We start from the raw sequence: 26,879 nt of genomic DNA, 5'->3' as shown, positions 1-26,879 counted from the left end.
TTTCCTTTCCCTTCTTTCCTTTTCCCTGCCCCTCCCACTACCCCTACCCCTTTGGACCTTTTCTTCCTATTTTGCATTATCGATTATTCATTAGAATCATTGGTACATTTTAGGTATACAATAAAATGACATTCATCATTGGAAATTTGCACCTTGACATAATCTCTCTTGGTTCTTATTTTTCACCCTTGTCTAGCCCTCCCTTCAACCTCTCCATTCTTCCCTATTTACAAAGATTTTGTTCCTATTTTTCCATTTTCTCATATTAATCCCATTCCCTTCTATTCTTTCCCCTAGCCCTCCCACTTCCTTCCCCTTTGCCCCTTTTCTTCCTATTTCACATTACCTATTACACATTTTAGTCCTTATTTACACTTTCAGTTTCTCACACCAGAGAAACTATTTGGTATTTATACATGTGTGTCCTATTTATTTCACTTAAGAGTATTGCCTCAATGTGCATCCACTTAGCTATAAATGTCTTTAATTTCTCATTTTTTATGGCTGAGTAGTACTCCATTTTATAAAAAAACCCCACATCTTCTTTATCCAGTCTCCAGTTGATGGGCAATTGGGCTGTTTCCAAGTTTTAGCTATCACAAACTATGCTGCTATGAACATGGGTGCACATATATCACTGTGGTATGATTCTTTTAATTCTTTGGGCAAGATCCTCAGCAGTGGAATAGCAGCGTCAAATGGGACTTCCTGTCCTAGTTGTTTGAGGTATCTCCATACTGACTGCACCAGTCTACACTCCCACCAGCAGTGGAGCAGGGTTCCTCTTACTCCACAGCCCCACCAGCATTTGTTATTGGTTGATTTCATGATAGCAGCCATTCTTTCCAGAGTGAAGTGGAATCTCAGCATTGTTTTCATTTGCATCTTTCAAATGACCAATGATGTTGAACATTTTTTCATGTATTTATTTGCTATTTCTACTTCTTTGTCTGAGAAATGTCTGTTCATTTCAGATGCCAATTTTTGGATTGGGTCTTCAAATTTGGGAGGTCTGATCTTTTTAAGTTCTTTATAGATTTGAGATAGTAGACCTTTGTCTGAGGAAGAGCAGGTGAAGATTTTTTCCCACATTGTGGGTTGTCTCTTCACACTGCTGGTGGTTTCTCTTGCTGTGCAGAAGCTTTTTAATAAGAAGAGATCCCACTTGTTAATTGTTTGTGCTAGTTCACAGGCAACTGGGGTTTTGTTCATAAAATCTTTTCCTACACCAATGTCTTCAAGAGTTCTACCTAACCTCTGTTCCAACTGGTTCAGAGTTTCTATTTTAATATTTAGATCTTTAATCCATTTTGATTTTAGTTTAGTGCATGGTGAGAGATATAGGTCTAGTTTTAATCTTTGGCAAGTTGAAGCCCAATTTTTCCAGCACCATTTATTAAAGAGGCTATCTTTCCTCCAGTGAGGGTATTTGGCTCTTTTATCAAAGATGAGATGGCTGAGTGTGTCTGGCGTTGTTTCTGCAACTTCTAATCCGTTCCACTAGTCCTCAGGTCTGTTTCTTTGCCAGTACCATGGTGTTTTTATCACAGTAGCTTTGTAGTATAGTTGCAGGTTGGAGATTGTGATACCCCCTGCCATGTCTCTGTTACCTAGAATTGCTTTTGCTATTCTGGGTCTCTTCTTGTTCCAAATGAATTTTTGGATTGTTTTCTCAAGGTCCATGAAGTATGCTGCTGGGATCTCAATTGGAATTGCATTAAATCTATATAGCAGTTTTGGAAGTATGGTCATTTTCACTATATTAATCCTTCCTACCCAGGAGCAGGGGATGTCTGTCCATTTTCTGATATCATCTTCAATCTCTCTTTTCAGAGTGCCATAGTTTTCAGGGAAGAGGTCTTTGATTTCTTTCGTTTGGGTTGATTCCTAGGTATTTCAGTTTTTTGGATGATATTGTGAAAGGAATTATTTGCCCTATTTCTCTCTCAGTGAGTGTGTCATTCGTGTAGAATAAAGCTATAGATTTTTGTGTGTTGACCTTGTAACCAGCTACTTGACTGAATTTGGTCATTAAGTCTAGAAGACTTTTGGTGGAGTTCTTGGGGTCTTCTCTATAGAGTATCATGTCATCTGCAAATAATGACAATTTGACTTCTTCATTTCCTATCTTTATTCCTTTTGTTTCTTTCTCTTGTCTAATTGCCATGGCTAATGTTTCCAGAACTATATTGAACAAGAGTGGTGATAGTGGACATCCTTGTCTTGTTCCTGATTTGAGTGTGAAGGATTTCAGTTTTTGACCATTTAGTATGATATTGGCTGTTGGTTTTTCATAGATGGCTTCTATCAGTTTGAGGTAGAGACCATCTATTTCAATTTTTTGTAGGGTTTTTATCATAAATGCATGCTGGATTTTGTCAAATGCTTTTTCTGTACCTATGGAGATAATCATATGGTTTTTGTCCTTGGCTCTATTGATATAGTGTATTGCATTGATTGATTTGCATATATTGAACCATCCCTGCAGCCCTGGGATGAATCTCACTTGATCAGGGTGTATGATCTTCTTGATGATCTTCTGCATTCTATTTGCCATTATCTTATTAAGGATTTTTGCCTCTATGTTCATTAGTGAGATTGGCCTATAGTTCTCCTTTTCAGTTGAGTCTTTCTCTGCTTTGGGGATCAAGGTGATGCTTGCTTCCAGGAATGAATTTGGGAGTACTGCTTCCCTTTCAATTTCATTGAAGAGTTTAAACAGTAGTGGCAGCAGTTCCTCTCTAAATGTCTTGTAGAATTCAGCAGTGAAGCCATCAGGACCTGGGCTTTTCTTAGTTGACAAGTTTTTAATTCTGTTTTCAATTTCATTGGTTGATATTAGGTTGTTCAGAATTTTTAGGTCTTCTTCGTTCAACTTTGGTAATTCATATATATCTAGGAATCTGTCCATTTCTTCTGTGTTTTCCATCTTATTGGTGTATTGGTTCTTGAAGTAGGTTTTGATGATCCTCTGGATTTCTGCTGGGTCTGTGGTCATTTCACCCTTTTCTTTCCTAGTTGCATGGATTTGGGCCTTTTCTTTCCCTTTTCTGATAAGGTTGGATAAGGGTTTGTCAATTTTGTTGATTCTTTTGAAGAACCAACTCTTGGCTTCCTTGATTTTTTGTATCATTCTCTTAGTCTCCATTGCATTGATTTCTCATCTGATCTTTATGATTTCCTCCCTTGAATGAGCTTTGGGTTTGTCCTGTTCTTCTTTTTCTAGAAGCTTGAGGTTCAGCATTAGGTTGTTTAATTGGGCTCGTTCTGTTTTCCTAATATGCATATTCACTGCTATGAATTTGCCTCATAAGACTGCTTTCATTGTGTCCCATAGATTCTGATATGTTGTATTGTCATTGTCATTTAATTGAAGGAACTGTCTGATTTCTTCTTTAATTTCCTCTGTGACACATTGGTTATTGAGAAGTGTGTTGTTCAATTTCCACGTGTTTATGAAATTTTTTGAGTTTCTTTTGCTATGGATCTCCAATTTCATCACACTATGGTCTGGTAATATACAGGGGATAACTTCAATTGCTTTGCACTTACTTGAACATGTTCTATGTGTGAGTATGTGGTCTATTTTGGAGAATGACCCATGTGCAGCTGAGAAGAATGTGTATTCTGATTTTGTGGGGTGGAAGACTCTGTAAACATCTGTTAAGTTCATTTGTTCAAGAGTTCGATTGAGTTCTAGTATTTCATTACTTAAAGCTAGCCTTCTTGTTAAATCCTGTTATCAGTATTTTATTAACACCATCTTAAAGGTACTAAAAAAGCAAAAGACATTACAGGTATAAAAAGTAGGAAAGAAAAGGTAAATTAGTCACTATTTGCAAATAATTGTTTACTTAGAAAACCCTAGATCATTAACAGAAAAGCTACTATAAATGAGAAGAAAAATGAAGAACTAGATAAAGGAAGCAAGATACAAAATTAACACAGGAAAGTAGCTTTCACATATATGAACAACCTGTTGGAAAATATTTAGATGAGATTAGTCTATTTACTACCAATAACACCCACTGCATCCATAATAAACTCAGAAATCATGCAACTCTGTAAGAAAAGCTTTGGTGTATGTATTTCTGAAGATTACAGAAGTGGACTCGAACCAGTGGAAAGACATTTTCTGTTCTTGGATGACTGATTCAACATCACATAGATGTAAGCTCTTGAATACTAACTTACAAACTTAATTTGATTTCAATAAAAATACCAACATTTTTCTTCCATTAGTAGATGAGCTGATTATAAGTGAAAAGGCAAACGAGCAGGAAAACAGGATAGGAAGAGTCACGATGGCGAACTAGCCTATGTCTTTATCATTTTCCTCATCACTGGGACAAAATACCCAAAACCCATAATTTCAAAGGAGAGGTTTATTTTGGGTCACATTTTAGAAGTTTTAGACTTTGCTTAGCTGGGGACATGGGGGAAGGGCCTGGTGGAGGAAAGCAGCTCACAGTATGGCAGCCAGGAAGTAGAGAGAGAAAGGAGAAGCCCGGGAGGGAGATAAGTCCTTCTGGGTCAATTCCCCAGTGACCTGCCTCTTCTGACCAGGCCCGATACCCTAACAGCAAGTCAGCAATAATGTCCTCACCATCCTTTCAAAAGCCCCACCTATGAATGCCTGAGGGGGGGATATCTAGATTTCAACTATAACATTAAATGTATTATAACAGCCCGACTACACACTAAACACACTATGTACCCTCAGTGGTTACAACAGTGTTGCACCGAGACACGAATAGAAAGCACAGAGGAATGATTGTCCAAAAACAGATCCCAGATGGATAGGTATTCTGCATATGACAAAGGCAGCAATTCAATCAATAAGGGAAGTTGACTGACTAATAAATGATAATGGGAATGTGGGGCATATAGAAAAACAACACAACAGTTGGATCACAACTCACACATACTAGGATAAAGTCAAATGTGGATTAAATTTACAGGTTAAAAAATGGAGCCAGGCTAGGCTTGTACCTCAGCGGGGAAGTGCTTGCTTAGCATGCACGAGACCATCCCAGGCACTACAAAAGAGACAGAGAGGGTGGCTGGGGAGGGAGGGAGGGAAGAGAGAGATAAAAAACTGGAGCCATATAAGCTTTAGAACAAAACCTTTCAGATAACTCAAATCTAGAAGCCATAAAAGAAAAACAACACATTTATTACAAATTCTGCTACATAAAAACTTCTACATGGTTAAAAAAAATCCATAAAGTCAAAAGACAATGGCAAAGTAGGAAAAATACCTGAACCTCTCACCCAGCCCAAAGGCTAATCTCCCCAATACGTAAAGATGTCTTAAAATCAATAATAACAAACCAGCAGGCTCCTAGCCCCTGCCCATGGACAAGGGTGGAAGTAGACAGTTCATAACAAAAGCAATATTTGAAAGATGAAAAGATGCTCAACCTCACTTAAACATAGGACAAGCTACTCAACACCACTCATCCTAAGAGAAACAAATTAGAATGACACAGGGATACCATCTCTCATCTATCAGTTTGGCAAAAATCTGGGGCATCGATCTGTATAGGTGACTATGGGGAAACAGAGGCACCTGCAAAGCTGGTAGGCACGGAAGCCAAGGCACCTGCTAGAGGGCAGCTGACAGTAGGTCTCCAAAGTAAGATGCCCTCTCCTCACCCACTGTGCTGCCTCTGCTGTTCTACAGCCACTGTTCCTCACTGTCACCAACCACACCACCCTGCTTACACAGCATCAGCAGGTTGCCTCTCTCAGCTCCCCACTGGGCTCACATGGTGGACAAAGTGGCAGAAGACTGGACCACAGAAAGGGGGTGGAGAAAGTGTCTTCAGTCCCCCTTCTCCCCTGCTGGTCTCCATGGCTTGCCTATGTCTCTCTACTGAAGGTTCTGATCCCCACGTCCTCCCATGACTTTCTAAGTTTAGGGGTAGCAGTGGCTCCTGCTATTGGTAAACCCAGGGTACTGGCTGCATTCTTACCCTGTTTGGAGCTTAATAGTCCCTTTATTAAATGCTTCTCAACATCCCTAGTTGGACCACGCCACCTGTATCCTCCCAGGACCTGATAGATAAACCTAACAATCCTATCCTAGGGAACTTATCCGAGGATACACTTGTACAAATAGGAAATTATGTATATAAATTTACTGATGAGCAAAAGATTAGAAACAACCCAGTGTCCAGCAATAGGGGCTTGGTGAAATAAACTATGATATTAACACGGAGACATATTATGAAGCTGTAAAAACTGAAAAAGCTCTATATCTACTGATAGAACAGATCTCTAGACTATAGATAAAGTATAGGTAAAGAAAAGAATGTGTAGAGCGGTAGCCATGAGGACACAGCAGGCATCTGCCCATGTGATGGACTGAGACTCTGGTGACCAGGTTCCCGGGGTGGCTACTGAGTCTGCATGGTCCTTTAACCTGTCACCTGTGTCACCTAGACTCTCTAGCTCACAGCTGCTTTTTTGGTAGAAGAAGGAAGGAAGGAAGGAAGGAGGGAGGGAGGGGGAGGGGAGGAGAGGAGAGGAGGGAGGGAGGGAAGGAAGGAAGGAAAAAAAGAAAAGAAAAAAAGGAAGGGGGGGGAGGAAAGAAAAAAGCCTTTTTTAAAGACAGAGAAAGCAAGAAAGGAATAAAGGAAAGCGGGGGAGAGAAAAAAGAAATTTGATTGGAATGGATGATTTCTCAGTGTTTTCTTTCCTAAAATTGAAACTATCATTAATGGCTAAGACAAAAAGAAAGGAGATGCCTGATTTAAAGCCTGTATGAACCCCAGAGGGAGAAATCTTCACACAGGTCTCTTACTGTACCTCTGCCATTTGGAGAAATCGAAAGACAGGCAGACCCTCTGGCCTTGTGATGGCCAAGATACTCTAGATCTAGTTACACAATTAGTAAGTGTTCCGATTAACACAAGGAGCAGGAAACTGGCAGTTACTAGGCTGAGCAGCCTGGCTGAGGCAGAGTGGGGTGAATGAGGAGACTGGGGTGGCAAGGGCTGGTCTGTTGAGCCAACCCAGGTGAGGCACCTGAGAACGTTTTGGGGGTGGGTTTCCATGTGGATCCAGATTATACACCATTAAAATGCAAATGTTCCCTTTTGTAATGAGTACAAATTACCATAAATATTTTCTAAGAGCAAAAGAATTGGGAGAATATGGATACAATTAATACAGTACACTTCACGAACACCTTTGTAAGACCAAAAGTAGCATGTGGAACATGACGGATCTTCTGGCATGAAGGGGTCGGATTTCTTCTGTACGGTAGTATTTTATTTCTGGGCATCCTTTGCTGACATGACTCCTGCTTGCCTCTCACAGGGCATAGTGTCAACATAAAGCACTGTAACAGTAATGACATGATAACTTGTGATAATGCTCAAGAGAGTCATGTTCTTCTACCCTGTCAATCTTGGCATGGCTCAGGATGCGTTTTATAATGGTGACAGATGCCCCATCGCAGGGTCTTCACTGGGAAGCCATGTCGCTACTCCTGCTTCAAGACTTAGCCCACTGATGAGTCACTTGCTCAAGCTGTGAGAGCAGAGACCCTTGGAAGGAGCAGGGGAAGGGATGAGGTCAGAGTCATGCTATGAAACTAGGGCCAGTTCTAAAACCCACGGACAGACAGGTTGGTGCTGGTCGCAGGAAGAGCTGCCATTCACTTTGCCATTCTTTGACTTTATCACCTAAATAGCACGGCAGAAAATGAACTAGATATTTTGTAGATGATTTAAGTAGATAATAAAGGCTAGGAACATTTAGTGATTGTGAGCCATCAAAAGTGAAACCAATAATCAGAAATCTAAAAATGTTCACCCTTTAAAAGTCAAGAACACAGGACATAATATTGTACAGTGTGTGATTTAATCATTTGCTAATGCACACTATGATTATGTGAACTTTATTGTTTTGTTTTGGTTCAAACCATGGTTCTCTCATCTTTATTAAACAATGAATACATTTTTAAAAATCCATTTTAATCAAGAACAGGAAATAAACATTTCAGACTACTAGAAACATTTCAAAAGCACAATCTATAAATCTTCAAAAACATCTCAGGTTAGGAAGAGCTATGATTTGAAGTTGCTTCATAACTGCCAAATCTTTTAGAAATGGACCTGTGATTAGTTCCATATACCAGGGATAACAAAAGAAGAATTTTGTTAAAAAAATAACCATAAAGATCGCATTACTTCATTTATGGATAAACAATGTTCAACCAAGGGCTTGGTATCATGTAGGTCCCCTTTTTAGAGGATCCTTCCCTTTAATAATAAGGACTGTATTTACCCTAAACATCTATTATAACATTAGGCATCGTTTATTCTTCTTTAAAAGAGGTCCAAGCTGCATCAGTGTTGTTGGGTTGAAGAGTAATTTAAATGAGCCCTTTGGTTTATGTTGCACACAAGAAGGCTTTACAAGATCTAATCTTTTCTAAACCTGTTTTGCTCCTTGATTCAGCAGAGCTTCCTAATTGTAGCTATTAGTTCCCCCTTTTTGTAGTCTGTTCTGTCAATAGACTATTGAGCGTTCAGTAAATTAAGCCTAGCCAGCAGCCAACACATTGAGACAGACGTTAAATCATAGCCTAGCTGCCCTTATTCATTATTAGTATCTGTGAAATGGCTTTTAAACACATGGGCAGGATTTAACATGATGCACATTTGTGTCATTCTCAGATTTCCATACTGTACAATCAGGTATGTGTGGGTTTTTTCTAGGCAACAGGTGTGTTCCTAGGACAAAGTTCCAACCCCACTTCTGGCTTATGTGAGAGGCAGCAGCTGCAAGCTTAATGTGAATGACACATGGTTCTGTAAGAGACAAAAAATAAACAACTGTTCAGAGTATTAAAGCAACGGGCAGATGGACTATAGCTGCCTGTGCTTTTCTTTGTGTTGTGGAGCCAGGGTCTAAATTTTCAGAGGACAAGTGTTTCTTTCTCTTTTTTTTCCTTCTCTGTCCTTCCTTCCTTCCTCCTTTCCTACCCCCCTTTCTTCTTTCTCTTTTGTTTCCTCTGTTTTTAAAAAATCTAACAGAACTCATAAACTTCTTTAAGAATCATATATTCATTATTGAGAAGATTCTCTCATTGCAGCCATACTGTTTATAGGGTGATGAATGAGGAGAAAGAAAAAAGGTACTGTAAATTAAGTTAGACTTTATAGCTAGCTCACTTTGTTCTAAAAAGAATCCAAAGGGACTGTTTACTATGCAACTTGAAGACTTAGTATGCAAATTCTATCATTTTCTTTTTTTTTTTGGTACCAGGGACCGAACTTGGGACCTTGCACTTTGGAGGCAGGCAGCAGAACCACTGAGCTAAATCCCCAACCCCCTACCTTTTTCTAAGTACTTATTTATGGGGCCTCCTTATTCTCCAGTTAAAAGCTTCTCTCTAAATTTTGTGAGATACTGGTAATAAGAGTCACAACATACTGTGTAGCCCAGAAGCATTACGCCATCATTAATTAGTGGTAACAATAACAATGCAGTAACTATCGTGACCGTGTTTAAGAGAGCAAATGTTTATCAGTCACTCAAGCATCTCTCTTTGTGTGTGGAGGATAATATTCCTTTGTGTGTTTACTTTCAGGTGTGGTCACCCCTCAGAATTTAAGGAAAGGAGCAGATCATGCGACAACAGAGCTATGTGGGATGTGGGAAGCGGAGTTTTAGTCCATAAACTTTGCTGGAACTCAGGTACAACAAAGTGTCCTCTCTTTCTTTACTGGGTATTTTAATACAACTACAAAAGTATGATAAAAAATACAGTGAATATATATTATATATTTTTAAAGACTGTATTACAGTAAAGGACACATTACCATTAATCCCCGGAAAAATACTCCCACTCACTTCAAACACACTTATCCCATCATGCTTGACACTTTCAGAAGCAGTTCTGGGAGTCCTTTTACATGAGTGTCTTTAATTGTGCTGTTGCAGTTGCCATGGTGTCCTGAATTGATTCAAAACATTTACCTTTCATGGTTATACTGACTTTGAGGAAGAGCCAGAAGTTACACAGTGCCGGATCCAGTGAGGAAAGTAGATGAGGATACACCATAAAGTTTTTATTTAACAGCAGTTGCCATAAATGGCAGTGTGTATTTTATTATAATAATTTTTTAGACATTCACTATATTCTATAATTACACATCTTATTTAGCAAAAATAAAGGTAATAAAAAGGACATTCTTTTTCTTTTCTGAGATGTGGCAAATATATACATTGCAATGTGACTAAGACGAGCATTCGAATATTCGATTACAAAGAGTTCCTGATGCACAGAAAACTGACATGGGGTATTGTGTGTGATGTCTCACTAGGAAGGGAGCAAAGAAAGAATCCCTTTTGATGTTTTTCTCTTAACCTCAAACCACAACTTTATTTAAGAATCAGATTTTCTGTGAATCTATGCTGAAAACAGTTTTGCCAGGATTGTGCCTTTGGTGAGAAATCTATAGGCATACAGATTTGGAATTCAATCCTGTGCAACAACAAAGGCTACTGAAAAATAAGAACTTGATGACAAATTTCTTTTTAAATTTTTAATTGTTTGGGCTTATTAGATTTCCATTAAATGCATGCAAACCATGACCAACCCCAGGCACGATGCTAACATTTCTACCCATATAAAAAGTGTCTGTAAGTGGGAAATTGCCCTAGACATCGTTACATGTTTTTTCCAATACAAGAATTCCCAAATTCTTTCTATGATTTCACTTTCCTCAGGCTGTATTGTTTCTGTAATTAGCGTAAGATACACATGACAAAATTTATCATCTTAACAATGCCCCCCCTCCCCAGAGATTGAACCCAGGGCCTTCACACTGAGCTCTATCCCCAGCCCTTTATTAAAAATTTGAGACAGGAACTCATAAATCACTAAGTTGCCCAAGCTGGGCTCGAACTTGTGACCCTCGTGCCTAAGCCTCCCACACAGCTGGGATTAGCATGTCACCACACCCAAGTCTTAGTCATTTTAAAATGGATGACTCAGTAGTATTAAGTATTTTCACATTGTTGCATCATCTTGGGAATTTCTTTTCCTCTTGCAAAAATGAAACCATGTTGATTAAAGAAAAACTTCCCATTTCCTTCCTCCCTCAGCCTATAGTAACATCATTTCACTTTCTGTTCTAGGAATTTGACTACTCAAATACTTCATGAGTGGAATCACCCAGCTTTCCTCTTTTGCATCTGTCTTATCTGCCTTAACATAATGTCCTCAAAGTCATCCACTTTACAGCATGTAACAAGATTATTTTCCTATTTAAAGCTGAATAATATTCCGTTGTGTGTATGCACCACATTTCCTTTATCCATTCATCTTTCAGTGGACACCAGGTTACTTTTACTTCTTGGCTCCTATGCATAATGCTGGTATGAACATGGGTATACAAATATCTCTTCAAAACCCCATTTCAGTGCTTTGCATACAGACCCAGAAGTGAGATTGCTGAAGCATGCTGTAGTTCTATAGTCAGGTTGTAAGGAACTTCCATACTTTTTTCCATAACAGCTGAACTATTTATTTTCCCACCCACAGTGCACAAAGGCTCTAATTCCTCCACTTCTTCTCCAACACTTGTTACTCTTTGGGTTTTTCTGATAGTAGCCATGAGGTGGCATGAAGTGGGCAGGCTCTGTCTACACTTTAAGGAAAGGGGACAGGTGGCTGGTGACTGAGCCAGCTCAGCTGGAGGATCTTTTTAAAGCACCAGCTAAGTTACCCTGAGTCCTCTGCCTAGTCCCTCCAGGGTTTCCCATCACACTGGGGCAACAGCCATGTCATTGGCCGTGACTGAGACCATGCACCCTGCCCCATCCTTGGGGCCTTGGCCTGGACCATCTTCTCTGCCTGGACCTCTCTCCTCACTCGCTCCATGCTCCATCTCTGTACAAATGTCACCTACCCAGAAGCACCTTCCTGTAACAGCATCCCTGCTACGGGGACTTTTGATGTCATTACCCTGCTTTCTTCTTTTGTCCTATCTACACTACCTGACTCAGTTTATGTGCTACCTATGTTGTCTGTGTCCTAGAGTAAAGTGAAAGTTCTACGATGTGTCTTTTCATCCCTGACCCCCAGCTTCAAGAACAGCACTAGCAACGCACCAACAATGGGCACTGTATGATTAGCTGATCAGTGCCTACATGAGAGTATTAGCCTCTGCTTGCCTATCCAGAGTAAAAAATGCATCACGCCACTCTTGTTGGAGGCTGGGCTGGCCACCGTGAGCTCTCCACGGAGAGCAGGGGAGGAAAGTACTCACATGAGTCTCCACATCGCCGGCTAGGATCCTGCTGTTCCTTAAAAACTCTGCCACCATGCCGTTCATCAGCTTATCAAAGGCTTCCACAGAAGGCGCCACACCTTGGGAAGAGGGACACTTTGTTATTCCCTGGCAGTTTACTGAAAGTTGGGACTGCCTTGCATAGGTAATATGGATGTTTACTATCATCCTTGTCATTATTGCTAATTCCGTCACAAAGCCATTCCTTTACCCAATCAGTACTGAGTGCTTCTCCACGGCTTGGGAAGACATTGTTCACCCACATCATTTCATTCCATTCTCCCCAAGCCCAGGGAGGGAAACGCTACTACCACGGTGTGACAGGTGAAGAAATGGAGGCACACACAGAGCAGGCGATGGGCCAAGCCACAGACCAGACAAAAGGCAGATGCAAAACCTGAACTGAGCTGGATTTGTCCAAAGCCACTGCACTTTCTTTCTCCCTCCACCTGCCCAGGTGCTGAATCATCCTTACCAACTGTACAAAGAGTCCCAGGGGCAACAAAAAAGTAGAGTGAACTCTGGGCAAAGAACACAGATTTCACTCATTTTTTTCCTTCTTCACTTCCCACGGGAAGGAGATGACCACAGTGGGAATGAGAATCACCACTGAGCTCATGCACATAGGTTCGGATCTGCCAATTTACTGTCAAAGCTGCAGTGACAATGGCCCAACCAGTGTGTTGTATTTCTTTCCCTGCTTTTTAACTTATCGAAAAAATCGAAGTCCCTGACTTCATGTCCCTAACATTGAGAACCTCAGCACTACAGGCTATTGAAGTCCAATCCAAAGCCTAGCATGCCCTTTCTTTTATTGTACAATCATCCAGGTTCACAAAACTATAGGATAACGCTTCCTCCTTTTTCTCTTTTTCCCAGTTGCCCATTTCCACAGGCCCAAAGGGTGACAGAAACAGTTATTTACCACTCTCTGCTCCTACCGTCAAACTTCCAAGCGGACGTCTGAAGCCAAGTTATCCTAAACTTCAAACACAGTGTGTACCAACTTCTGCAGCAGGGCATGAGCCCAAAGATTCCTTATGGGCTCTTACGGAAACAGACAAACAAACCTATATGTTGCTATGGGAGAGGCAGAGAGGTCTCTGTTGACTAAAGTGGGTGAAAGTTTTAGAAATGTGTAGAGGCCTCCACATAGCAGAAGGTACAATGATAAAAGGGAATATTTCCCAATCTCTTTTCATCACTGCTCCACTCACCTTCTCAGGGCAGCCTTTAATGAATGATCTGTCCTTTCCTCGACCAACCAGCATGCTTTGAGCACCTCTTAATCAAAGTATTTGTGGCTCTGAATAGTAATGCTTCTAGACCAAAGATTCTGGAGGATTAGGGCTGTGTATAATTCATCTGAGATCTCCTACCACAGTGCTTGTCACTTGGCAGGAAAGAATTATTTCTTCAACTGTTGAGCTGAACTCACCTGATTGTTGGGGGAGGGGTCCCCACATCATAACACTGACATCATAACGTGGCATTCCTTTGATCTATTGCACTAGGCATGTTAATGGACTGTGTTCCTTCGAAAACTTTTTTTTTTTTTTTTGGTTCCGGGGATCGAACTCGGGACTTTGCACTTGTGAGGCAGGCGCCGGAACCACTGAGCTAAATCCCTGGCTCCCTAAAACTTTCTTTTAAAGTAAGAGAAACTAACTGTAGCTACACGTCATAGGAAGGATGATGTTTATATTTAAGGTGAAAGGTTGTTCTTGAGAATTTGTCAACAATGGAATTTAGAAATCTACCAAACGTTACTCATCAAGAAGAAATGGAAATAATGTTGTTTAGGGTTAGTAAAATGCCTTAAGGATGGATATCATTCAGACATCTTACAAATGACTCTACTTCCTAATTACTCTATTTCATGTAAAGTAGGATAATAAATTGCCAGCTGAGTTGTTTTAGACCTCTGCTTTAATAATTGCTTGGAAATGATCTGCTATATTAGAAAATATTTATTTAAATATCAAATAATTTAATTATGTATCTTCCAATTTTACTTAGCCTACAAATTTTCACAGTAAAAAGTTTCCCTTTAATAAAGAAAATAAAAAGTTCAGTCTATTACTCCTCTGGATATGTGAGATTCAAACTTATATTCATGATGTTTATTTACTCAACAATGTGATATAATTCTCTTGGCAGGTGGATTTAACTTTTTTGGTGCGTATTGACAGGCTTTATATTTTTGGTCAGCAATCTTTCAGAAATGTCTGTAATCATTCGATGCCTGCAACCTAATGAAACAAAGTTACTGAGAAGAGTATGAAAATATTTTCTTACAAATAAGGTTTATGAGCCTCATATACCAGCTGTACAGTTAATGAAAAGAAGCTTAAAATGAAATCATAGCTGTGTCTCAGTCACTGCGAAAAAAACTTACAGGGGCCTGGCAGCGTTCCTTTAAACAACACTGCCTTTCAATTCAGTCAAAGCATTTTAATTGTCATTATGTTCAGGGGGGAACAGACACAGCCAGCACATTTGTGTTCACACAGTAATTCCTGTCCCATGGCGTGCAGTCGAAGGCACAGCTCCAAATGCACCCAGGAGGCATCAATGTAAGTCTTTCCTGGGTAGAAGGATTTTGAGTTTCCTTTTCCCCCAGGCTTTCTCAGTGGCCCCCCGCAAGAAACCTAACACAATTCAAAATAGGTTAGATAAGGAGGAGACCAATGTGGGACAAAAATAAAATCACCATATTCAATACAGATTGCCCAGTTGAATTAAAATTTCGGATAAGCAACGAATCAATTTTTAGTGTAAGTGTATCATGCAATCAAGCCTATGCAATATTTGGGACACATTAAAAAAAAAAACCCAAACTCCTAATTGTTCTTTATCTGAAATTCCAATGTAACCGTTGTCCTGTATTTTTATTTGTTAAACTGCAACCTTAGGCAAGAAGGAATTGGAAAAGTTATTGTAGATAACTTGGACAGTCTGCCATAAAAGGTACCCTCTTAAAGAAAGTACTCCTTATTTTTGATCCTATAATTTTAAAAAATTTAAGGTGAGAATTAAGGCTGTGGTGTTAAGAGTGTATCTGGATGGGAGAAGGCAAAGGTAAAACAGTATGTGTGGCCCTGAGCCTTCCATCAGAGCCTGCTTCACATCCATCATAGGTTCCTTCAAAGCCTAAATGTAATGGCTTGTTCTGAAAATTAAAATCTACAGAATGATAATCCCTTTTAATTTACATTCTAATTGAAAGCATTTGTTTCTCTTTTTTGATAATTACTTAGATAATATATTTAGCCTTTGAGTGTTGCAACAGCAGTCTAAATACCAAAATGAAAGAATAATGACATCGGGCAGCTAGATTATGCTCTTAAGGGGCACAGGTGTTGGTGATTTTTGTGAGTGTGGGTGAAACTTTATAAAACCTTTACTTTTTTAATTGGTGCATAAAATGTGTACATATTTCCAAGGGAAGAAAGCTAATTTTTTCTTTGTCTTTTTGAGAAACCACTCGCCTCTGATTAATGTTCTGGTCACAAATAAAGGAAGGAGAAGGGAAGCTGGAAGGAGGTGGTCAGGTTCCAGAGAGCCATGCAACATGCACCCTCACAGACAGAGTGATGACAGCTGGGTGGTCCTACCTCCGTTGACACCGTTAACTTCCCCACAGCCCCCAGGAGGCCTGTGCGACTCTGCGGACAGCTGCTCCAGCCGGCTGACAGCGCGCTCCAGTCTCTCCACCAGCCCCTGCAGGTCCGCCATTCTACAAGGACAAAGGCACAAAGAGAGCCCACATGAGCACCAGAGAGGGTTAGCAAACTGGCCCCACTCCACTGAGCAGCAAGCAGGAAAAGAAAGACCACCTAAATGCCTTCAGTTACCTAGTGAAAACTATTTCTACCCATCAGGAAAATACGTGAAATTCAGAACACAACACTTGGAACCAAAGAAAGCAAATGATGTTGAGCTTATTTTCTACAGGATTCAATAATTTTTACAGAAATGTAAAAATGAATATGTATGACACAAATATTCACTGCCTTTACATCACTCTCCAGTGCCTGCTGGGATGCTACCTTGTTACCCAATACAATTTATACACAGCTCTTATTTATGAGCTTGCACACATACACCTCTATGTTAATATTGCCAACTCTTACTCTGCTAAGTAGTGTGAGCATATTTTAATTATTTCCAGTAATTCTTCCTGTTAAAATATCATCCCCCAGGGGACTCTAAACCCACTAATAATCCTTATTTACTTAATTGTGTGAAACCAAATAGCCCAGAGCAAGAGTACTGTGCGTTTATGAAACTCTGCATTATTTAGCAGGCAAAGAGAGGCCACTGCCTCCAAGTGCTAGTTGTTATTATGAATTTGTTTTAATGTTTCTGTCACTCTTTCTTATTTATTTATTTACCCGTACTGGGTATTGAACTCAGAGTCTTCACACTGAACTATATTCCCAGAGCATTTAAATTTTTTTTATTTTGAGAAAAGGTCTCACTAAGTCACTGAGTTGCCCAGGCTAGGCTTGAATTTTTGGTATCCCTGCCTCAGCATCCCTAAGTGATGGGATTACAGGTGTGTTCCAACAAACCCGCTTGCTCAATTATTTTAAATTAAAATTATTCTTGGATGGTAGAATTTTAAAATATGAAAAATGGTTATTTTCCTTTTGTAACCTTGCTGATTATTTTTAGGTAAAATTTAGTGTTAGATGTGGTTATTAGATACAGGATTGTTTGTTACCCAAGATTCTTGCTGGGACAAATAAGGAATGAGGTCCATGGCAGCACAACAGGAGGAGCACTGCAGCTGCTCCAGCCAACCCTGCACCCTGGCTGTGTCAAACTGCCAACTCCTAGCCAGCACTGCACTTTGGTTCTCCTCAGCACAGGACCACAGAGGTGGGGACCAACCAACTGACCTGATTGTGGATGAGGTCAATGCCCCAGGAGAGAAGATAAGCCCCGAAGAGTAGGCAGCTTCAGGGAGAAATAATGGGTGGCTCAGCAGCGATAAGCCCCAAGGAAAGGCCACGGCTGTTGTAAACTACAAAAACAGTGTGGCATTTTACCCTAAGTGAATTCTTCACAGAGGGCTAAGTTGGAGAAGAAATCCAGTGCAGAGCCCACCATATTGTGAGAGAGTTTCATTGGACGCCATTTTGGGAAGGGGTGGATTGTGTGGGACTGAGCTACAGAACAACTTCACTACAGCTTTACTCCAGGACTTTCAGTGTTACCCTAACACAGTGCCTGTGTGAGAGACAACCAAGGGAGACAGACATGGGGAGGGTGAAGAATAGACATAGATCTCCTGAGACATGCAAGGTTAGGCTCATAAGGACATGGGGCCCTTCACTCTGTGGTGGAAGGCTTGGCCTGGCAGGTGTGGCTATCAGATGTGGCCAGTCCTGAAGGGATGACACTGAGTCCAACAGTCTGCTAGAGTCCCTGCCCTTCTGCCTACATCCAGCAGACTGTTGGTCTGATTACATCCTTGTTTACCAACATGAGCACTGTTATGCCTTGGCTTGTAAAGTTGCCATGGTGCAGGGTTTACAGATGGAGGGGCTTCTAGAGAATGGGGTCACCTTACAAATTCACAGATTATAAAGCTGGGCAGATAGGACAATGACTTGCTGAATTCCAAGGCTGAAGGTCCTAGAAGGGAACCACTCATTTGGAAATACAGAGGAAAAACTTTTTGACCCAGTTTTCTCTTTTAATTAATTAAGGTAGCATTTGGAGGGGTTTTTGTTTGTTTGTTTTTTCAGTAGCAGGGATTGAACTCAGGACCTTGCACTTATGAGACAGGTGCAGTGCCACTGAGCTAAATCCCCAGGCCGTTTGGAGGTTTTTTATCCTATTTTCTTTTTCGTTTTGGTCTTTTTTTTCCTCCCTCATTTAATTTTTCCCTTGATTATTTTGCCTTTTTTTCTTCAATTTTCTTTCTGCTTTTATCTTTTTCTCCTTTTTCTTTTCTGTTCTTTTACTTTTACCCAATACTATCAATTTCCTTAATAGGATCCTTTACTTCATATTCTATCATCTTCTCATTTTTCCATTGCTTAATTTTTCAAATTTTACTTTTCTTGTGCTTCCATTCCCCACACCTTCTATTCTTACTAATAAAACCATTAAACCTTATGAATCTATAGTTAACTATATGCTATTACTGTTGAATATTGTTCTATTGTTAGTGCAAGTAAAGTTGTTCCATTTAGTACATGATTTGCTGTATGTCAATATTTGGTCTATCTTATTATATATACATAATCATAGATTTTTTTATAATTAAGGATGGTACATTATTAGTTATTACAGTATGTCAATATCAAGTTTGTTTTTGATTATATTATTGTTGTTGATCTTAATACCATGGCAAGGGTGTCACAGTTGTCGCTATCAATTGATCTTTTCTGCATGCCAATACCTGGATTGCCTTCATGACATTAACAATACTGTCGCCAATTTCTGCACTTGATCTTAGCCAAAAGGCTGAGAAACAATTGTGGCCCATTTCTGGACAGCTGGGTACTGAGCCAAAGTACACTGCAACCTCTTCTCCCAAATAAATAGAGGTGGGGAAATCTTGGGACAGAGGCAAAGGCCTATAGTTAATGATGCCCAGAGTGTGTCACTGAAAACAGAACTAACTAAAGAGATCTCCATACAAAGTCTTTAATTATAATCAATCTGCAAGCCTTACCACAGGGAACAAACAGAAAAAAAAAAAAAAAGAGCAACATGAGAAGACAAAGCAACAAAATGCCCTCCCCGCCAAGCTCCAAACTTCCCCCAAACTAATGAAGGGAACATTGAAGGGGAGAAAATCAAAACTCACACAACTGAATTATTTGAAAAGATAATAGAGGAGATAACAAAACAGATTAATACGGTGTTTGGTGAATTCAAAGAAGATATAACTAAACAGATAATGATCCTAATAAAATGATCAGTGAATCTACAGAAGACAGCAATAAAAAGCTAGTTGAGCAAACAAAGAAATGCAAAACATGAATGTCCAGCATAAAAAAGAATTAGAATCCACAAAAAGGTACCAAAGAGAAAGTCAGATTAAAAATTCTATTGAAAGTATGGGCAGCAGAACCACCAAAATGAGGACAGAGTGTCAGAACTAGAAGCCAGGGCTGTAGTCAGTGATTGATTATTGAGAAATACCTTAAAAACAACAAGAGAAGGTGAAAAATGGATCCAATAGCTGCAAGATGACACAAAGAAGACCAATCTAAGATTAAATAGAATTAGTGAAGAATCACAAAACAGCACAAATGACATAAAAAACCTGTTTACAGAAGTAATAGCAGAAATTCCAAAGATGGGAAAAGAACTCAATATACAGATATGTGAAGCATATGGAACTTTAAGGAGTCACAATCAGAAAAGAACCATTCTAAGACACATCATAGTAAAAATCCCAGAAGTCCAACACAAGAACAGAATCTGAATCACTTACAAAGGAAAGTCCATTAGAATTTTTCACACAAACCTCAGAGGCCAGGAGAGCTTGCAGTGAAGTCTTTCAAGCCCTAAAACAAAACAACTTCCAACTCAGACTGACGTATCTTGCAAAACTATCTTTCAAAATGGATGAGGAAATAAGATAGCTCCATGATAAAGAAAACTTGAAGAAATGCATGACCACCAAACCAGCACTACAAAAAATTCTCAAGGATATTCTAGAAAGAGACAATGAAACTAACAATGCAAAAAGGTCAAATAGAATGAATGCATGAGATAGGATGAGCAATTAAGTAGAAGGGAAAGAAAGAAAATCAGCAACAGTAAAATAATGCAGCAACAGGAACAAGTCAATATCAATAATAACTCTCAATGGGAATGGTATCAATTCCCCAGTCAAAAGACACAGGCTGGCAGAATAGATCTAGATGCAAAATCCAATGGCATGCTGTATACAAGAAATACATTAAACTCAAAAAGAAATTCATAGACTAAAAATCAAAGAATGGAAAATAATATTCTATGCAACAGGAACCTGAAAAGAAGCAGGATTAACTATCCTAGTTTCAAACAATGTGGACTTTAAACCAAAATTAATCAGAAGAGGAAAAGAATATCACTACATACTAGTTAAGGAAAAAGTTTAACAGAAGAAGTAACAGTTACAAATATATATGTACCACAATAGCATGCCCAACTTTATAAAAATAAGCGTTACTAGATATAAAACAACAGATAACATCATTACAATTATAGTGGGGGACATCAATACCACACTATCACAAACAGATCCACTAGAAAAGAAATCAAAAAAAGAAACATCAGAGTTGAACTAAACCTTCAAACAAATGGACTTAATAGATATCTACAGAGTGCTCTACTCAACAACGGAATACACATCCTTCTCAGTAGCACAATGAACTTTCTCTAAAATAGGCCACATATATCCAGTAGAGCATCCTTAAGTAAATGCAAAAAATGAAATTACACCATGCATATTATCAGATCATAGTGCAAGGCAACTAGAACTCACCTGCACAATACATCACAAAAATACACAAACACATGGAAATTAAACAATACATTCTAGGTCACAGGGGAAATCAAAGAAGAAATAAGACAGTTTCTAGAACTAAAGAATAATGCCAGTAAAACATACTAGAACTTATGGAATGCAATGAAAACAGTCCTAAGAGTAAAGTTTATAGCTGTGAATACTCAGATCACAAAAACAGAGCAGGCCCAAATAAATGACCCAATAATGCAAGAACAATCCAAATCCAAAGCTAGTACAGAGAAGGAAGATAATAAAGGTAAGTGTAGAACTCAGTGAAATGGAGACTAAAAAGACAATATAAAAAAATCAGTAAATCAAAAAAATTGGATCTTTGAAAGAATAAACAAAACGCATGAATCCTTAGCCAATTTTACCACAAAAAGGAAAGAAATGATGCAAATCAGTGGAATTAGAAATGAGAAAGTAAAATCAAAACAGACACCACCCAAATCCTGAAGATCATTAGGAACTGCCTCACAAAACTGTTTACCAATAAACTGGAGACCCAAGGAGAAATGCAGAAATTCCAGATATATATGAATTACCAAAATTGAACTGTGAAGATTTAAAAACCCTGAATAATCCAGTAATAGGCAATGAGATTAAAGAGGCAATAAAAAAATTCACCAACTAAAAAGACCCAGGTCCTGATGGATTCACAGCTTAATTCCACAAGAACTTTAGGGAAAAATGTAACATCTATAGTCCTCAAACTCTTTAATGAAATTGAAAAGGAATGAGCACTCCCAAAGTCATTCCTGTAAGCTAGCATTACCCTGATTCTAAACCCAGACAAGGATCCAACCAAAAAAGAAAACTACAGACCAATCCCTTTAATGAACACTGATGGAAAAATCTTCAACAAGATACTAGCAAACAATGCAAGAAATTATTAAAAATATCATATATCATGATCAAGTAAGCTTCATCCCAGAAATCCAAGGATGGTCCAACATACATGAATCAATAGATGTGTTACATTACATAAACAGAAGCAAGGACAAAAGTCACGTGTTCATCTCAATAGATGCAGAGAAAGCCTTTGACAAAACCCAACAGCCATTCATGATAAAAACCCTGAAGAAAATAGGTATAAAGGACTTTATCTCAATCTCATAAAAGCCATTTATAAACTTACTGCCAACATCATATTAAATGCAGAAAAATTGAACGCTTCTAAAAACAGGAACAAGACAAGAGTGTCCATTATCACCACTCCTCTTCAATACAGTCCTCAAAACATTAGCCAGAGGAATCAGGCAAGGGAAGGGAAAAAACCAGATATGTATAGGAAAGGAAGAAGTCAAATAACCATTATTTGCTGATGACATGATCCTTGAACTAGGAGACCCAAAAAATCCCATGAAAAGACTACTAGAATTAATAGCAAAATCCAGCAATACAGCAGGAAATAAATCAACATACAAAAATCAATAGTATTCCTTTACATTAATAATGAACTCACTGAGAAAGAAGGTGGAAAACAATAAAGAAAAAAATTGGGAGAAAAAAATAGAAATAGAGATTTTGCAAATGGGAAGGGGGTTAAGAGATTGAAGGAGCAGGCAGGGAAGGAAGGACAGGGATGGAAATGGGACATATGTTACGTGTGTACCGACTCCTACAATAAATGTAATCATTGCATTCTGCAAGCGTGTAGTGATAAAAATTAAAATAAAAAAAATAAGGATTGAAGTGGACTAAGGGACTGGGGATAAAAGTTGGATTGGATAATCTTTCTTGCTTCCAATATCTAAATGAGTGTATGTAGGATAAGTAGAGTGGTACCTAGGTTCATGAACTTGATTCTTTCCACAATTCTGGGGAAGAAGCCCGTGTTTGTGTTCATGCAGGGAAGATGGCAGCAGTCATGTTCATTACCCAATGCAGAGTTTGCTAAAGGAAGCAAGATTTTGCCAAACACTTCTGTTCACAAACTGAACTGTTCATGAACAGAAGCGTTGTGAACTGAAGTATTGCTGTACTTTAAAGTTACTGATTATAGAACTGACATTTACATTCCTCTTTAGAATAGAACTCAGTCTAACTTTTGTCCAAGTTCATGAGGTCCAGTTCACAGGCACCACAACCCTGATCATATCTACTTTGACTGCCTTTGGTAAAATCAGATTGCTACAATCAAATATACCTCATCTCTATCAGTGCCTGTGAATCTTCTCACTTTTAAGAACTTTCCAAGCATTTTTCTTAGGAAAAGAGTGGCAGCTTGCTTCTGAATCACAGGCACTGCTGCCCCTGAGCATGGGTAAGTTTCATTGCTCTGAGTTGTGCCCATATTATGTATTTCTCCTGGGAATCCGGTCTTTTATATTTTCTATCTGTGTGTTTTGGTTTAAAATACAATGATGACATGCTGTCGCATTTTTCACATGCAAGGTAATAGTTATCAAAATAAATGTACACCGCTGTAATTCTGCATCCAATGTCAGTCACCAGATACGGAGGCAGGGTTCACTGTCTATTTTGGAAAGTCATTGCTCCTGAAACTGCCAGCAGCGACTCTTTCAAAATATGGAACAGTGTTCTCTGCACAGCTGAAATCAGCATCTAATCCCAAGGGGATTCAAAATTAGAAGTTTCTCATCTATTCTTTTCCTCTTCACGTCAGAGCATTTGACTCCATCGTGATAGAAGGAAGAAAAAAAAAGGAAGAAGAAATTTAATTGAATCCTTTACATAATCTTGCAAGGGAATTGGGTGTCTTGTAGGTGGGTGAAGGCCATTTGAGAAATGATGAAAACCCTTCCAATCTTTTAATAGTTGCCCATCTGCTCAGTTATCTCTGTTCCCTGTTACTCAACTTGCCAAATGTTACCACCATGGACCTAGTCTGTAACAGGAAAAAAATGTGTTTGCTTTGTTAGCAAGCTCCCTACCCCTGAACAGAAAAGCACCAGCTACCTCCAGCAGCTCCCAGACCAAGCTGCTTCAGGAAGGCCTGTTACATTTCACACTTAGGACTGCCATCTCTGACTGTGGCTTAATCAAACTCCCGACAAGATCCCAACTCATACTATCTGATAGTGCTCCATCTGTTGAAAGACACTAGGAGTTAGCCCATAAACTGCAGGGCCGGGCAGATTGCTATGGAATGCAGTCTGAAGGGGACGTGGATGTCACATCATGTCAAATCACCACGAGCAAGACTGAAGTCTTGCCACAGCCTCTAAAGGAATCAAAATATAGGTCACACAAAGAAGCTGGAAAGATCCTTTCCATTAAAAATTTCAGAACAGAAGGTTCTAAGTGAAAACAACGAATAACGAAAAGAAAGAATACACCAGGATACATATTAGCATTCCCTGGGAGACTGAGGGCTTGGTCTACGATGGCCATGCCGCTCTTCCAAAACTCTCTTTCTCTTTGTCTCCATATATGCCCTCTGATGCTATGCTGCCATTGAGAACGAGGAAAGAACAGAGCTGCAGATTCTTCATGTTCTTCCCTGGTATTCCCATACTTCTTCCCTTTTGAAAGGATTTAGCCAACTTTTGCCAGGAGTCGGGAATTTTAAGAACTAGGTTGTGGAAATGCATAGAGAGTCTCAGCAAATACAGACACCAAGGGCAGGGTCAGGAGAGTCACAGCTGGGTGGACAGGCAGGAGTTTGGGTCAAGAGGTCAAGGAAGCAGGGGGATATGGCAAGATGGCGGGACATGAGACAGTCCAAGAATCAAGGGAGGAACCGGAAGCCAGGTTCACAGTTGGAGAATCAAGGGGCTGGGTCTGATAACGCAGCTCAAACATGGCTGTCCAGTTTCTAGTTGTCTTATTCAAGTAGGAGCCAAGCCAAGGTGAGGTCCCCTACACCGACAGCTTACAGAGGACACAAACACTAGAGCAGAATGTGAGGGTTATGGGAGAAAAAACAAGAAAGAACCTAGCATTTGTGACTTTATCCTTTTAGTAATCCATTTTAAGAAACCATGCTGAGGTGAATCTTAATTCTTAGCTTTGTATTAATTTTTTCAGCATTTTCTTTTGAGTTTCATTATAATGAGAAGTATACCCACTCATTCTTGTCATTTTTTATTTGAATTTTCCCCCTCACTTTTCCTCTTTTATTTTATTGTTTGGATGCATAGTAATTGTAAGTATCCAGCACACAATTCAATACATGTGTACAGTATTTAATGATCAAATCTGAGTAATTAGCATTTCATTCTCCTTTTACATTCGTCATTTCTTTATATTTGGAAGCTCTGAGATCATGTCTTCTAGTTCTCCATAAAATATAGACTAGATGGTTGGAGGCTACAGTTACCCTACTGCGCTGCAGGACACTAGGACTAGGACTTATCCCTTCTATCCGACTATATTTTGGTATCTGTAATCCAGCATCCCTCTCTCTCCTCTTCCTCCACCATTCCTACACTGTAATACTCACTGTTCTACTCTCTTCTTTGCGATCAATGTTTTTAGCATCTCTTCATCTGTATCTATGGTAATATCCTTTACAGTAAACATCAGTGTTTCTGTGAGTCCTGTGAGCTGCTCCAGAAAATTAACTGACCTCGAAGGAGGGATTGTGGGAACTTCAATTTACCAGGTGTGATCCAAAATTATGATGAATGTTTAAACTAAAAAATGTGTTACAGTAAAGGACACACTACCATGAATCCCTTTCAAAATATTTCCCCCCTTGGTTCAGATATGCTTATCCCATTGTTCTTGCCACTTTCTGAAGCAGTCTGGGAAGTCCTCTTTCGTGAGGGTCTTTAGTTGCACTGTCTTGATTGCCTTGATGTTCTGAGTTAATTCAAAACATTTATAATTATTTCTGTCAAATAAAGACATCATAGCGTGTCCTCATTCACCTTATTCACTGGATCTACTACCTTGTGACTTCTGGCTCTTCCTCAAAGTCAAAATGACCATGAAAGGTAAACGTTTTGAATGGATTCAGGACATCCAGGCAGCCATGATAGTGCAACTGAAGACCCTCACATAAGAGGACACCCAGAACTGCTTCAGAAAGTGGCAGCATAATGGGATAAGTGTGTTTGAAGCAGAGGGAGTAATGTAAGGCGGGGTCAGTGGCAATGTGTTTTTTATAGTAATAATTTTAAAAAATAATTTAAACATCCATCATATTTTCTATCATACCATGTATAACTGGTTGGCCAGAAGCACATGTAAAACAAGCTGGGATTGCAACTGGCATTTGAAGGAGGGGGCCGCCTTGGGGACTGAGTCCTCATCCTCTGGGATCTGACAGAAGCTCCAAGTGGACAGTGTCAGAACTGAACTGAATCAGCGGACCTCAGCTGGTGTCAGAAGTGATCTGTGCCATGAGTGGACAGTAGGAGAAACTGAGTCTGAGTTTGTGTTTTCAATGTAGGGCTCATTATGCATATGCCATCTTCTAGGACCTCGTTAGGGATTTGCTCTTCTGGAAACAATGAGAGGTTATTGATGCATTTCTTCAAGATGTTAGAGAGGTTGACATGGGGGAAATTATAGTGGAAATAAAAGACTATAGAAAGAGTAAATGCTGAGTGACCAGTTAGGGGGTTCTAGTGGTCCAGAAGGCAACAGGGTAGTTTAGTTTAGATCAGCAGAGGAGGCTGATGGTGAGATAAACTCAGGAGGTACAATTAATGGGTTTGTCTTGAACATGGGGTGGGGAGAGAAAGGATGATGTCGAAGATAACAGGGTGTGATGATGGACATTTGAAGGTTGGCGAGATGTGCTGAGTTGAATTTTGGACATGCTAAGTGTCAGTTATCTTTAAGTAATCCAGAGAGATGTGTACATAAGGCAGTTGGCTATGCAAAGATCATTTTTCGGCATAGGATCTGCTCACATATGTGTTTGAGAGACATTTTCTGCTTCATGCCAGGTGTACGGCTAAGATCCCTTCGAGAGGAAATGTCAAATGAAGAGGGAGTAGGACTGGGCCTTGGAGGAACTACAGGCTTGATGAGCAGGCAGAGGAAGAACGTGTCTACAAAGAATGATCAGAAACGTAGAAGGAGAACCAGTAAGTTGTTAGGTGTGCAAAACTGACAACCACAAA

At 39.5% G+C, this 26,879-nt stretch overlaps 1 protein-coding gene across 1 annotated transcript in view; it reads right to left on the bottom strand.

Moving 5' to 3' along the window:
- The window catches only part of Cap2 (cyclase associated actin cytoskeleton regulatory protein 2), a 172,348-nt gene that overhangs the window by 116,641 nt on the left and 28,828 nt on the right, over positions 1–26,879 (bottom strand). Inside the window, exons 2-3 of the mRNA XM_004847637.4 lie at positions 15,932–16,053; positions 12,294–12,394 (exon numbers count right to left, since the gene is read on the bottom strand). Of these exons, the coding sequence (XP_004847694.2) occupies positions 12,294–12,394; positions 15,932–16,052 (222 nt within the window). The 5' untranslated portion in view covers position 16,053. The remainder of the gene's footprint in view (positions 1–12,293; positions 12,395–15,931; positions 16,054–26,879) is intronic.

Source organism: Heterocephalus glaber, unplaced genomic scaffold (assembly GCF_053883595.1).
Source record: "Heterocephalus glaber isolate CG9 unplaced genomic scaffold, H.glaber_assembly_v1.0 deba00001472, whole genome shotgun sequence".
NCBI lineage: Eukaryota > Metazoa > Chordata > Mammalia > Rodentia > Bathyergidae > Heterocephalus > Heterocephalus glaber.
The sequence above is the reverse complement of the archived record's forward strand: the minus strand, read 5'-3'. Positions and strand labels throughout refer to the sequence as shown.